The sequence below is a fragment of the Manacus candei genome, unplaced genomic scaffold (assembly GCF_025592945.1).
Source record: "Manacus candei isolate 608988 ecotype Guabito, Panama unplaced genomic scaffold, ASM2559294v1 h1tg000095l, whole genome shotgun sequence".
Taxonomy (NCBI): Eukaryota; Metazoa; Chordata; class Aves; order Passeriformes; family Pipridae; genus Manacus; species Manacus candei.
In genome coordinates, this window is record NW_026138143.1 from 2,143,796 (window position 1) to 2,157,894 (window position 14,099).

Consider the following 14,099-nt stretch of genomic DNA (forward strand, 5'->3'; position numbering starts at 1 on the left):
TTTTTTTCCTTCCTATTTGGTATCCTAGGTAATTTTCAGAGTAGCTGAGAGTATTTTATGATAGGCTGCTAGCTACCGTTGGTGGAAGGGCACAGAGTTCCCAAATGTGAGTCTGGAAAGAAAGTTCAGAGGTGTTAGAACCATCTATTTGGGAACAGATATCTATCTTGTACCTCTCTGCTGGCTGTTTTTGAGTTTCTGTCATACTTCCTTGTTGAAGACTACAAGTCTGGAAGAGGGTTTTCGAGAACGTATCCCATGGGGCTGCTCAACTCTCCACTTGGCTGCTCTCTTGTTTTTGGCTTGGAGGAGGCTGATCCAGCAAAGTCATAGTCAGAGCCCCATATCCTGTACTTTGGTGGGGTTGTATTTAGTTCATGCACACAGCGTGGCTTTTCCCTTTGCACTTTGTCTCTAGGGAGCATTCTAATGACCTCCTAAGCCAGTGGAAGGATCTGGAAGCCTCTAAGTGTTACCACAGCAAGAAGTTCTTTTATCCATCTTTCCCTGCCTCCTCCCCACCAGCCCCAGTATAGCAGTAGTGTTTGCTGTGGTGAGTAAGTTGCACTTAGTTTGTGCTGCTCATTAAACGGCGCTGTGGTTTCCCCTTATTCACCTTGATACTTACTCCACCTGCAAAGTAAAGTTTTCATTAAAAAAAAGGAAAAATTAAATAAAGACAACAAAACATTAATGGGATAGAGCCTGTTGTGCATGCTAGTGATGCTGTTTGGGGCAGTTGACTTATTTTTCTTGGTCAGTATTGCTCACCAGTGCCTCTCGGAAGAGTGTTAGGTTTATCTTTCCAAAACAATGTGCTGTTTTCTTTAAGGTTGTGTTGGCACAGTTTGTTGTTTTTACTGTGGGCTTGGAGATTTTAAGCTCCTTGCTTTCTGGTAACTTGCTTCACTGTGCTTCATGCTGAGGCTCTGAGGGAATTTCTAGTAAGCAGTTTTTCAATTTTGGGGCTTCCCAGCAGCCTGTGTTTAGATAACAGGTTTTAGATGCAGGCTTCCTTTGCATTTTCCTTATCTCAGGATTTATCCTTATAAATATATCTTTCCTCAGATAACACATGAGAAAACTTGGGTGTTATGCTCTTACTGAATGAAACAAGAGGTTGAAATGATTGTGTATAATTTTCTTTCCACTAAATGTTGAGATTTGAGGATTGAATTTAATCTGTTCTGTGACTATTAGAATCTTCTGATAAACTGGATCAAAAGTCTGCTTTATAGTTGCTAATTGCTGTGAAAAATAGGCATATACATATTTACATTTGCTATTGAGAGCTTTAAGTTCCAGAAGACAGATTTGTATCTCAAATGCATTTGCTTTTCTCGGTGTTAATGTGTTTTTTTAACATTTAAAACTTTTCCAGGATTTTGGAAGCTGCAAGATGTTCACATCTTACAGATGCTGGGTTTACCCTTCTAGCACGGGTAAGGGTCATTTCAGAAGGTTAGAACTTGCCTCGTTTTCATTGCTGCTGAGCAGCTGTGAATTGATGTACTCCTGCTGGGAAGGAATAGGAGAAGAGGAAAACTGTAGTAGAAAGAACCCAGTAGAAGAGGGGACTGAAAAGTTATTTTATTTCTGGATTGTACTTAGATCTGCAACTTGATCTAATTTGCCATCTATCATTGCATTTTTCACTTTTTTCCTCTGTTTTTTTTAGTTTGTTTCAATTGAATTTATTATCCTTATTGTAATTCTAAACTTGTGTTACATATTCTCGCCAAATTTCCCCTATAAAGATGTCACATACCCCTGTGATATTTACATCAAAAAAAATCATATAATAGATTATTCTGAGCATACCCTTGAGTTACAGAATGTTTACATTATACATTATAAACTACAAGCACTTTTGCCCTGATTCATGCTGGAAATATGTGAAGTAAGCATATTGGTTTTATAAAATGCTTCAAGTTAGACTTGCTTGCTTGCTGGTTTAGGAAAGCTGAACATAAAAGTAATACTCTGTAAGTGGGATTCGTTTATGCTGCTGATATTTAGTGTGAGTGGAAGGGGGGTTTTTAGCCTCAGTGCTTAAACAGAGTGGTTTTCTAATCGTTCAGCACTACAGTCTCAGGCTTTTAGGAGTCACCTCAAGCCTGCTTTTGGGGGCTGAAAGTTAAACCATTTTTTCCTGTTCCTGAAAAAAACAGGCTGGGAATTGAGCTGTTGCACTATGTGGTCTGCTGCAAAATCATAAAGCTGCATCATTTTCTTGAGATTAGTCATGATCAGAGGTTGAAAGCACTTCTGAAAGCTTGCTGGGGATCTCTCATACTGCTGGGAAAATTGCTTGCGTAGATGTGATGTGCAGCTTTCTCCCAGCCTTAAAGTAGAGCCTATTTTAATATTTTCAGCATTCATTGGCTAAACAAATTGGTTTTAAGGCTTCTTTCTAAATGTATAAAGATGAAGAGAGATGTTCCCTGGGCTTAAGTGTGTTTCAGATGAGTTTGATGCAGGCTGATATATGCAGAAGTTGGATTAATCTGTATGCAGATAAGTTTGCTTTAGTGCACAGTCTACAAATTCCCTGGGTTTGGAGTGAAGGGGGAGGGGAAGCAGGAAGCAGTAAGTACTGATATGTACTGGTCAAACATTACAGAGTAAGAAGAAGACATTTCACTAAGTAAGAGGAAGGCCGAAATGTTGATGTTTGAGAGAGGTGGTGTATTGCTTACTAATTTATTTATTTATTTATTTATTTAAACAATTTTTTTTCTTTCTTTGGTGGTGATCAAATACTTGAAGGGATTTAGCTCACAATTTCCTCTTGAAAGCTGTGATATCCCATATTACTATATCTGTGCATGATTTTATGTCTATGTTTTATTTCATCTTTTGTTTTTCTGTTTGTGTTTTGTTTATTGTAGAATTGCCATGAGCTGGAGAAGATGGACTTGGAAGAGTGTGTTTTGGTGAGATTTAATATGAGAAGGAATATTGAATGGCCAGTGTAAGGATGCAGTACAATAGCACTTTCAGTTAGATGTGCTTTAATTTTTATTAATAGTGCTGTGTTTATGGTAGGAAATAAAAATAGTTATTGGGAAATTCTATAGAGGGAAATACTTGGAGAGTAACAGGTGATGAGATGTTTTCCAGAAACAACAGAACTTTCATCTGGTAGACAGAGATATCTTTTTTGAGGGTTGACTCTCCTGCTGTCTGTTGCTTATGGCTATTTGATTTCTTTTATTTCTAGATAACTGACAGCACATTGATACAACTTTCCATACACTGCCCTAAGCTGCAAGCCTTGGTAAGTGGAACTCTTTGTCTGTGACCTTTGATACATCCCCCCCAAACTGCATACACAGGCAGCTCCTGCAGTACAAACCCGGGCTGTCCACTCTGTATCTAGAAAACATTCCTGATGCACAATGATACTGTGCCAAATATATGCAAGTTTCACAAGTATTCTAAAAGCAGCACATTACTCCTAAAATATTTACATGCATTGTGTGATTTAAAAAATGTTACCGAGTGATAACCAGAAAGCTTATGTTTTATGGTTAACATCCTTCATATTTGACTACTTACTCAATTCAACTTAAAGTACTTTGATCCTTCATAGATACTTTCAAGTGTTCAGTAATGATTTTCTTAGGGAGTATGACACTTCACATCAAATATTGAATAAACAAAACCACCCAGAGAAGATAATGTAATCACTCTGTAATCAGTTTTGCATGCAAGCATTTTTTTCCCAAGGACTCCATTTACATAATAAATTATGGAAGGTTTTTTTGAACTTGACTTTTGAACATAATTGGGGAGGATTGAGATGCCTTCAGTGGGGTTCTCTGCTTACTATATTTCAAAGAACTGTTTTCTAGGGAGTGGTGGCTTAGACCTTTCAGATCATCAAAACCAATTTGAGGTGGCATACATTTCTGCTCTTTAGTCAAGGTACTCCAAAGTTACTAGATTGTCCTTACAGTAGGAGCTCCTGTGTTTAGGGCCAGTTGTCCCATAAGTGTAGATTTGTTATGTATTACTTAGATCTATGTGAGAGAACAAGTATCTGTATAATCTGTTCTTAGATGGGATTAAAGGAAGGTTTGCTGCTTTCTTAATTAAATTGTGTTATGATTAGTGTTACTCACTCAGGGTTACTAAGGTAGCAACATGAGGAAAACTGTCTTTTAAAAAGGAACTTGTTCTTTATTTTTTATTGTTGTTGTTCTTTATTTTTGCTTATTAATCATCTGGCCTCTTTTCTGAATCATAATTCTTGATGTTAAACCAAGTGAGTTGTCAGAAGATGTGGACTCATTTGCATGGGACATGTTCTGTTCTGTAAGGGACACGGTTTTGTGTTGTAATCCCAGTTGTAACCAATTTTTGCAAGAAATCTTTGGTACCAGTTCTGCCAGTGCTTCAACAGAGATACCATAAAACCTCATAGTTTCCAAGGACTTTTTTCTGAACCTACTTCTGTTTGCTGGCCTCTGTGTGTTAGCCCACAGACAGGGAAGTGTGGCCTTGGTAAAATATCATACCTTTTCTAAGGGAACCAGAAAACCTGGTGGTTTTGTTGGTCTGTGTATCCTGTGGGAAGAAAGGATATATAGTCAGATTGTCCATGAACAGCAATGAGAATTGCTGGGAAAGAAAAGACAAGGCTAACAGGTGATAAATACACTACACAAACTAATCTTTATGCTTCAAATGTGAAATCACCTACTGTTGATGGTCCTATAAACTCTTATGTAGTTGTGCTTTAGCGTGTATTTAAGTGTATTTGCAATAAATATTTTGGAGTTGCAATGATCAACTTTGAATTTGTTTTTTGATGTTTGGAGACTCAGTAGATGGTGGAAACAGGCAAAAGAACTGTTAGACCAATTGTAGCCAACTACTAATCTTCATCAGTATCAGAGTACTCAAGTGCTTTACTTATTGTACTTAAAAAGTAATTTCTTGCAGAAGTGTCAAATAATTGTACATTGAAATTATTAGAGAATCTTTGAAATACTTGTGATATTCCTGGACATGAGAAGACAGTTGAATTCTTCATTTAACTTGATCACACTGTTTCTTACTCTCACAGTACGTCAGGCCGTATTTGATTTATACACAGCATTCGATATGTATTAACAAAAAAAAAAAGAAAATAATTTCACCATATATTTTTGTTCTTAAGATTTCAAGCAACTGTTTTTGTAAAATTCCACATCATTAACATTTCCTAGCAGGCTTATGAAGTCAGAAAAATCATGTGGTTTAATATGAAGTTTGTATCATTTGGCATATTTGTTTCACAAAGTTCTACGAACTCGGCCGTACATCCTGTATTGTCCTTTCAGTACCAAATACCGTGTCTCAGGAAAGCTGATTTTTATAAGCTGCTTACTTCCTGGGATGGAATACTCTTAATTAGCCAGTGACTGCTGCCATAGCCAACAGCTCCACAGAACCTCCTGTCCTTCCTTGAAACAGCAGATCTGTTACAGACATTGGTTAACCCTGCAGCTGCTGATTGGTCCCAGGCTGTGAGCCAAACCAAATGCTCAGAGCATGTATATAGAGAAAGTAGGTACAGGAGAGAGAGTGGTTGGTAGTGCTCAGGCTTCCTTGTCCGGCTGAAATAGAGGATAGATGTGTTGTAACGAGGGTCAGGAAAGCTTTCATGTCAGTCAGATGATTGGCAGGAGGTACTTTTGAGCAGCTCTGAGTTAAAAAGTGCTTTTGGATTGCTGCAAGTGTTTCTTCATCAGTTGCCATCTGAAAAAAACAACTTGGGGCAGGGAAACGCTTCTTCAGAACCAGACACCATTAGACTTAGACTTAGAAACAAGTACGGGCAGAACACAGGGCTGAGCATAAAGAAAGGCATTAGCTCAGAGCCCAGGGCAAGAGGAGAGTTCACAGATCCTGCATGTTTCTACTGGGAAAGATTTGAGAGCATTCATTTCACTGGTGACAGAGTGGTTTTTAAGCCTCCTCCGAGAAATGTCTGTTTCCCGTTGTTGTCATCATCCGTGCTTCTCCAAAAGTCATGAATTCCCTCAAGGAACAAGGAAAGTGCTTTGTGTGGTGCCTGAGATGCAGCAATGTTTTCCATGTTCTTGAAATTCAAAGGATTAAAAAAACACTCTGAAGAGGAGCAGATTTTTTTGGTTTATTATGCTGACTGTTGCAGAAAAGACTGGTCCTGTAGCACTACGAGATGTTTATTGCTCCTTCTACGTACAGCCTGAGGTGCTAAGTGCTCACAGTTTGGGTTTTTTTAAATCATTATTTGGCAAATCAGTCCAGTCTGATTGTTCTTTATCTATGTGGACTTGCACAGGCTTGGTCCTGGTGGTAGCTATGAAACGGTAACTCCTGAGTAGATGCTCATCTATTCCTGTATGTTCTTGATCATCTTTTAGAGTTGTTTCTGGTTTCTGGCACAGTGCTGTTTGCACTTGTGTGGGACAATTGGAACAGAATTCCCATGTTCACAGAGAGTAAGGGGGCCTGAGGAATTTTGCCAGTGACATGTTTTGGGACTCAACTTGCAAAACAAAGTAAAAATCCAGTACAGCTATTTTGTTAAGTAAAGCAGTTCCTTGTTTTTACTCTTCCGGATTTCAGCTGTGTCCTATTTGTAACTGTTTAACCACTGGAACAAAGGAGATTCAATAGGACTTCTGATGTCCAGAGGCTAGATTAATTTAGGACTGAGTGCTGTTAATTGTTTGCCTCTCTGTTTCAGAGCTTATCTCACTGTGAACTGATCACTGATGATGGGATCCTTCACCTGAGCAACAGTACGTGTGGTCACGAGAGGCTGCAGGTACTGGAGCTTGACAACTGTCTTCTCATCACTGATGTGACTCTGGAACACCTGGAGAACTGCCACAACTTGGAGAGAATTGAGCTGTACGACTGTCAGCAAGTCACGCGAGCTGGAATCAAACGAATCAGAGTATGTGTTTACTGACTTGTTCCCGTGGGAATGCCAGAGCTGTTGATACTGCTTGAGATTGTATGAGTTCTACAGGCATCCCAAGCCAGGAAGGCTGGAAACAGTCTGACTGTCAATCTGTTAGGTCTTCCCACCTCTAGAGACTGTAGGTAACTTTTCTGTATGAGCAGCAATAATTGTCAGTTTCTGACTCATGACACTTTTGCTGTTGGAATGAAGGTTACCTTCTGCTTTCCATATTTTTTCAAATACAGGCCTCTCAGTTTTTAGGATGGTGTAGTGGTATTCTTTAACTATTCTAAAATATACATTAAGACACAGAGCCAATAGTAAAACATCTGCGTGGGTATTTCGTCTGATGGGTTGTGGGGCCCTTAGGCCCTGGAATCCAGCCCCAAACCTTTTCTGTGTACCTTGCCCATTAGGTCAGGGACTGCCTACCTTGCGGGGGCAGCGTTTTAACCTTGCTGTTAAACTTGTCTGCAGCTTCATATCCCAAATTTGTGTCCAAACACTTTTGGAATTGGAAAACTCATTCCCAATAGTGACTCAAATTGAGTGCAGATGCCCAATTTTATTTCCTGCTATCTTCCAGGATGAGAACAGCAGGAGAACTATGGGAAACAAGGTACAGACAAGTCCTCCTTAAGTAGCCAGGGATCCACCTCTCTCTCCCCTGAGGGAAAACACGTGCCTCTCCTGATGGAGAGCTGTCTGGGCTGATTAGTGCTTTGTTGGGTAACCAGTGGGAGCCCTGTGCAAGTTGAATGCCCAGACATTAGTGTGCCTTAGCTGGATGGGACATGAGGAATTACATGTCAGGAGAAGACTGCTTGGCTACTATCCAGTGTATAGATGCTTTCTTCTTAGCTAACCCACCTTCATGAGAGAGTACTTGTTGGCAGCAGTTGAGGTATACTGCTTCTCTTCACTTTTCTTTTTTTAGTTACTTTTCTTTCTCTGCCATTATAATGCAGACTTTTCACCCACAGGCTCATCTACCTCACGTGAAAGTTCATGCTTACTTTGCTCCAGTAACTCCCCCTCCCTCGGTCGGAGGGAGCGGACAGCGCCTCTGCAGATGCTGTATTATTCTTTGACAGTAAGTGCAACCACACAGAAAATTCTGTCGTTGTTGAAGAAAGGGACTGCAAGTCAGCGGAAGGAGGCGGTTTCCTGACAGTCCTAATGGTGGTGTTTGGTCATCCAGTTTTGTGACAAGAAAAGCATTTTTTTTTTTTCCCCAGGTAAAAATCTTAACGTAATGTGCAGCTGTGGATTAAGTTGGTGATGCTTTGGTTTGTATTAGTAACTCCTTCCTTCTGTTGGCATGAGAACTGCAGTACCGTGTAAAACGTGTGGGCATTGCAGCATAGCAGCCACTTGGTGAAAGGTCACTAAACTTGGAAGTTAATTTGCATTTGTAAGCGCTACTCCGTGTGAAGTTGGAACTTAACGTGGGGCTCGAGTCCGTCACACCAAGGAACTGAACCTGCTGTTCTGTAACATACACGACAGATTAAATATCAGGTGTAAGGACAAATCAGCTTTAGCAGATGTTGACCAAAAAAATGCAAAGTAATCGTAAGCTCTTACAGTGAAACAGCAGCTTATTCTTTTTCATGATTCAGCTTCATATTTAATTACATAACAGGACATAATAGGTAATGTCAAAAGGTAAGATAGTACCTCAAGATAACTACATAAATAGAAATACTTCCCAAGTTTTTGGACTTGGTTCAGTTGAACTATGCTCGTACAAAGCTTGCCCGTCACCAAACGCACGTTTATGCCCAAAGCCATCGGCCTTTAACAGGAGTAAAAATCCACTGTGGTAGAGCTTGTGCACTCTACTGTAACTGGCTGCCACAACCATACATGGTGCTGACTGTAACGCCATTCCTGTGTGTCCTCAGTTACCTCTGTGGTTTGTAAGGAAAGGATGCAGCAGTTCTAGGAAGAGGGATGTATTATACGTGCTGTTCTACAGATGAAGAATGGAAACCAGGTTCAGCTACAGGAAAGACAATGGAGCAAGGAATTCAAGCTGTTTGTCCCATCCATTTTAGGGACAAGCATAGGACAAACTCTGTAGGCAGGAGTTGAACCAAACCAAACCTGTGGTTTTCAAATGTAAAAGCCCAACTCTTCATGTTTGGGGTAAGAAGCTGTCAACTTCTGAATGGTAATAATAATGATGAAATCTGTGTATTAACTCTTAAGGCCATGCTTTCATCCTTAGTTTTTCAATGCTAGAGGATTAGATAAACTTTTTTATATTTAGCAACTTAATTATCTGAGAGAAACTACGCGACAGTTCAGAAAGCTTTTTTTGTGTAAGTTTGATTGTGTGTGTGTATGTTTTAAGAGTTCAGGGCCTGTGTTTACTGAAAATTAAAAAGCAGTTGGAAAAGCTACTACTGGATAGTAATTTTCCCCCCACCACCACCAAATTTTAAGCTACTTCTAAAAAGGAGTGTGAACATGAGACTTGTATGGATAGCAACAGCTGGGTTGCATTCATGATTCACAGAGGATGGGGACAGTAAATTAAGACCTCAACTGCGGGGTTAAATTATAGCTTAGAGTACAGTACATGGATTTCTTTACTACTCCAAAGTAAGCCAATCTGGGCTTCTTTTGCACAGTAGTGGAGTGCTGTTACAATCGTACACCTAGAGTTCCATGAAGACACTGCTATTGTAATAAGAGAGTTTTAAGCAGATTTTATTTTCAACTGTACCAGGAAAGTCATTGGTACCAATATGTCAAGATGTGTTGCCTTTTGTTGGCTCATTTTTTTCTAAGAACATAATGAACCTTGTAAAAGTCCATTGCATTAAAGATGTACAAAAACAAATGGAACCTACTCAGATATAGGACACTTAAATAAACAATCAGCTGATGTCAAACTTGAATTTGTTGCAATTATTTCAAATCTACCCAGGATTGCTACTGGAAGCAGAAGATCTGTGTGACTGTGCTGGGTGCAGGACACACTACAGAGCTTGTTTACTTCCCTTCCTTGCCTTTACATACCATTAGTGCCAAAGCAGATCTTGCAATTAATCTGAGTCTTAACACTGGACATGTCTGTAATGCATGTGAGGGGGGAAAAAAAGTAAAAAGAAAAGCACATTTACAAAATTATTGAAAAACATTTATTATACTTAAATTGAAATGTGTACATCTTATTAAAAAACAAAAGCAATTTGCTGGTGCCATAATTTAATTCCAATTTCAAGTGAGCTGGACAAACTACTGTACAACTTTCAAGATTTTTTAAAATTAGATATTTGGATACTTTCCAATCAAGGATATTTCCACTTTTATAAAACATTTGGATTTGAATGTGGTGTGAACTAAAAAGACACAAGTGTCAGTTCAAGAAAATACTAGGACCAAACAATACCCAAAGATGAACAACTCATAGTCAGAAATGTTTAAGTAAGTACATAAAATTTTACTTTCAGTGCGGAAAAAAAAACCAAACAAAAATAGGAAAAAACCCTCTAGGTTTGATGAATTTAAGTTTTCAAAATGCTACAGCTTTCAGAAGCTTTTCTGCTAAGCACTTATGCCAGTTATGAAAGGGGAAGTGAAAAAAAAAAATCAAAGTTGCTTTTTTACATGCTGTAGTAGTTGCTTACATGGAACACTGCAGCATAAAAAGCAAAACTATTCCCAAGCTTTTAGCCAGAGATCAAGGTGGAACTTTCCAAAGGCACAAAATGACAGCTCTGAAACTGTCACCCAATACGTTTGGAAATATTCCCCTTTAAGTACCTAACCAGTTGAAACTTAATGTTACCCTAGGAAATGCTGTGCCATGACTGTACAAGAAATATCCAAAATACCGAAAAAGCACATTGCCTGTTTCAGAGAAAAGTGAGTATTTGGTCATATGGAAGAGGCACTGTAACAGGTGTACAGTATGGACTGGAGGGCGGAGAAAGGTCAACAGAAAAGGTAAGAAGATGTTTGTCCGTAATAGCAACTCCAGCAGGGCATTCACTGCTGGGAGGGAGACTTACAGGGTGTGTATTTAGTGTTTCTTAAGCAATTTATTCGATGTTGCTGAAAGCTATGACAGCCCTGTGGTGCCAGTGGGTCATCTTCCCTCATCAGCATAATTCCACTAAGTCAGAAAACCCCACCTCTCACTGCTGTATTTTTAAAACTCACAATTTTACAAGCAAAGAGTTAAACTGCAGCAGTGCTCCGCAGAGAACCTACGAAACTAAACATAAAGGATGCATAGGCAATTCTTTTCCATTAAATTCATTAAAGCAAAACACAATTACTTGGTACCCTCCAATAAGGTACTATTGATAATGCAGTTTGCTGCATGCATATATTGCATCTGTCTAGGGCTTCTTAAAAGCCCTTTTCTGGCATTTACACTTCTTACATACACTCTTATACACAATTTACACGGGAAGCTGTTTTGACAGCTTTACTCTCAAAGACCTGACAACCTGATCACTATCACCTTAACTACTCATCTCCACACAGATTAGCATGTGCTCTGCTAACATCAAAAAATAAAACCAGCGTAAGGTACAAGCACGTAATAGACAAACTGGCACAGAAAGGTAAATGCCCCCAAATAAGTTTACATTCATCTCCAACTGGATACAGATAATAGAAAAGCAACACTGCTCTGCTTCTATGAACTGTATCTACTGGCCATAATTTGCCTTATTTCAGTAAAGGGCAAGCACCTTTGCTTACATTGTCTTCCATGCCTGTACGTAAGCTGTCATGGCATTATACCTCTCATGAGGACACTTAGCTATGGCAGTGATAAGAAAGTTCACCTATCAAACAGCTCATTAGAAAGGTCATTTTGTGTTTTCAATATGAAACATCTTATACAGTGAAGTTAGATCCTAAGGTTTTGGATGATCTTCATAATCTTTAGGCAGGACTTCATTCTGCGTTGGAGTATCAGTGTAGCAATTGTGTGACATCACTTCAGAATTATGTGGAAGCCTTCACCATTTTCAGCTGAAAAAAGAATAAAGTGTCAATCTTTCTTAAACAGAATCATAAAAATATGAGCCAAGGCACCAAACCACCAAAGTATGGACTTGGTTTTCAAAGTACAGCTCATCCACAGCAACAAACATAGCTTTTAAAAATGTTCTGCTTGTGCTAAGCAAAGATGTTATGATTAATGATTTGTAGTTGGATCTTCAAAGTTGGGACAGTTTCTGTAGGTAAAGTCTGCACAGAGTCAAACTTGTCCACTGATTACAGCCATTTGCTGGCACCTCTCACCAGAAATAAACTGGACTCCTAAGGAACTGTGGGATTCCGCACCAACCCACAGAGGATGATTATTGACTAGTAATGAAAGAACAGAACATTATACTCTGTTCTGCTGACTCTCATGACTCAGTTAACATTCAGTTTCTGAACTTCAGAAGTACTACTGCCAGGATTTTAAATTATTTTGAAACATCACCATTCTCAACAATTATCAGCAGCAAGCACTGTGATGGTTGACTGAGTTTTGTATGAGATTTGTTACCAAATGCTGCACTGGCGCTGAACTGGAAACCTTGGAGAAAGACTGAGGTGCTACACAGAGGTTGAAAGTTCTGACCAAGACAGGAAGAACTCAGTTATTTTCTGCCACTATGTGTACAGATTTTTTTATTTTCTTGCTCTAAAGAAGGCTCCTTGGTGGAATAAACAATTAAGTTCTAGACTGTCAGAAAAGACAAGGTACCTTTTATTGTGGTGAATAAGAAACAACTCTCATCTTGAAAGTTCTGAACCATCTGCAAAAAGAAAAAAAAGTTTCAAAACCCTCCTGAATAAGACCGATGCCGAAAAAACACCAAATCAGGTACTAAACACAGCCTTTTATAAGCAATTGCATATTTTTTGTTTTCTTGAAGGGACACAATATATATACCAAATTAAAATCCACTGCTTGTTACTCATGAAACCAGTTGGGAGCCCATTACTGCTGGCTGTGGTTTGGGAACTCCAAGTCTGTGTAGCAGACACCTGAATAAGCCAAATTCAGCAGTATTGAAATGATCAAAATAAATACATACTAAGTAATTACTGCAGCATCTATATAGATTAACTATATAGACCTATACAGACCAGTTGCCTCTCTCATCATAGTCTCAATTTAATCAGGTAGACGAAGTGTCACTGAAAGAATCCTGCTTGTTTCAATGCAAAGGAAAATATATTCTAAAATATCAGAAAATACTAGGCTGCATTATCAAGCAGAAAAAACCAGTAATAAATAAGCAAGCATAAGAAAATCCTCCACTCTAATTCATAAATAAATGTCAAGAAAATAAAATTCCCATTACCTGATCACTAACAAGAATGTGGATGCCTGTGGGACCCTGTCTGTAAACCTGGTTGATCTGATGCAAAGGAATATTAAATGCCAAAGCAAGCTTGCGTGTGACTTCTGAGGCTGCCATCTCCTCTAAGTAGATTGCGTGATAAACTACAAGAGAAAAAAGGCATTTACATAAGCATGGTACTAATGGATAACGAGTAACTATATGAAAAGAAATCTAAATCTCTTTGCACACCTGGCTTTAAAAGGTTTTAAAAGCTAAAACCGTGTAGTTTACTCTCCTCCTGTTGTCACTAAGAAGTATGAACTGCTCTGACTTTTCTTGCAAGGAAAAGTCATAAGCACAACTCTGACAAGGGAGAGGCTTCTGTTTGCTCTGAGACTGAATGCAACTTCCCCATTTTTTCCTGTATCCTGCACAAAAAGGCTTTTTAGAATGGATTTTTAGAGTCACTTAAAGATGGCTTTGGAAGTAGTTTTGGGCAGTCTCAAAAGAATCAGGTAATACAATACATTTGACTTACATGTCTATGCTGTTGCTTTGAACGGGGATATAGATTTTTGGGTTTTGGTAAGGAAAGGTTTTTGCAACTGTCTGAATAAACTTCCTACAGATCACCTCAGAGCTGAAGGGTGGCAGGGGAAAATACAGCACAGCAAACAAACAGAACAGTAAGACAAAGCAACTGTTCAGTTGGTGCTTTATTTACAGTTCTGTAGCTTTATTAAATAGTGTTTGAAACCCTGGGCAGCTCCATGTTTGCACATTCTTCTGCCCCAAACCAAAGACTGAAGATATCTGGGGGAAAATACGTTTTTGACAGC

At 38.9% G+C, this 14,099-nt stretch overlaps 2 protein-coding genes across 11 annotated transcripts in view; one reads left to right on the top strand and one right to left on the bottom strand.

The window, feature by feature from the left end:
* Positions 1–9,855, top strand: part of FBXL2 (F-box and leucine rich repeat protein 2) — a 56,366-nt gene extending 46,511 nt beyond the window's left edge. For 4 of the 5 annotated variants that reach the window (XM_051768516.1, XM_051768518.1, XM_051768519.1 and 1 more), the window contains 5 exons: positions 1,382–1,442; positions 2,892–2,936; positions 3,224–3,280; positions 6,725–6,937; positions 7,930–9,855. In XM_051768516.1, the coding sequence (XP_051624476.1) occupies positions 1,382–1,442; positions 2,892–2,936; positions 3,224–3,280; positions 6,725–6,937; positions 7,930–8,037 (484 nt within the window). In that variant the 3' untranslated portion in view covers positions 8,038–9,855. The remainder of the gene's footprint in view (positions 1–1,381; positions 1,443–2,891; positions 2,937–3,223; positions 3,281–6,724; positions 6,938–7,929) is intronic. The other variant, XM_051768517.1, reaches the window with a different exon arrangement.
* Positions 9,856–10,075: 220 nt separating this feature from the next.
* Positions 10,076–14,099, bottom strand: part of UBP1 (upstream binding protein 1) — a 52,475-nt gene continuing 48,451 nt past the window's right edge. For all 6 annotated transcript variants that reach the window (XM_051768514.1, XM_051768510.1, XM_051768511.1 and 3 more), the window contains 3 exons: positions 13,279–13,421; positions 12,675–12,726; positions 10,076–11,947 (listed from right to left, as the gene is read on the bottom strand). In XM_051768514.1, the coding sequence (XP_051624474.1) occupies positions 11,910–11,947; positions 12,675–12,726; positions 13,279–13,421 (233 nt within the window). In that variant the 3' untranslated portion in view covers positions 10,076–11,909. The remainder of the gene's footprint in view (positions 11,948–12,674; positions 12,727–13,278; positions 13,422–14,099) is intronic.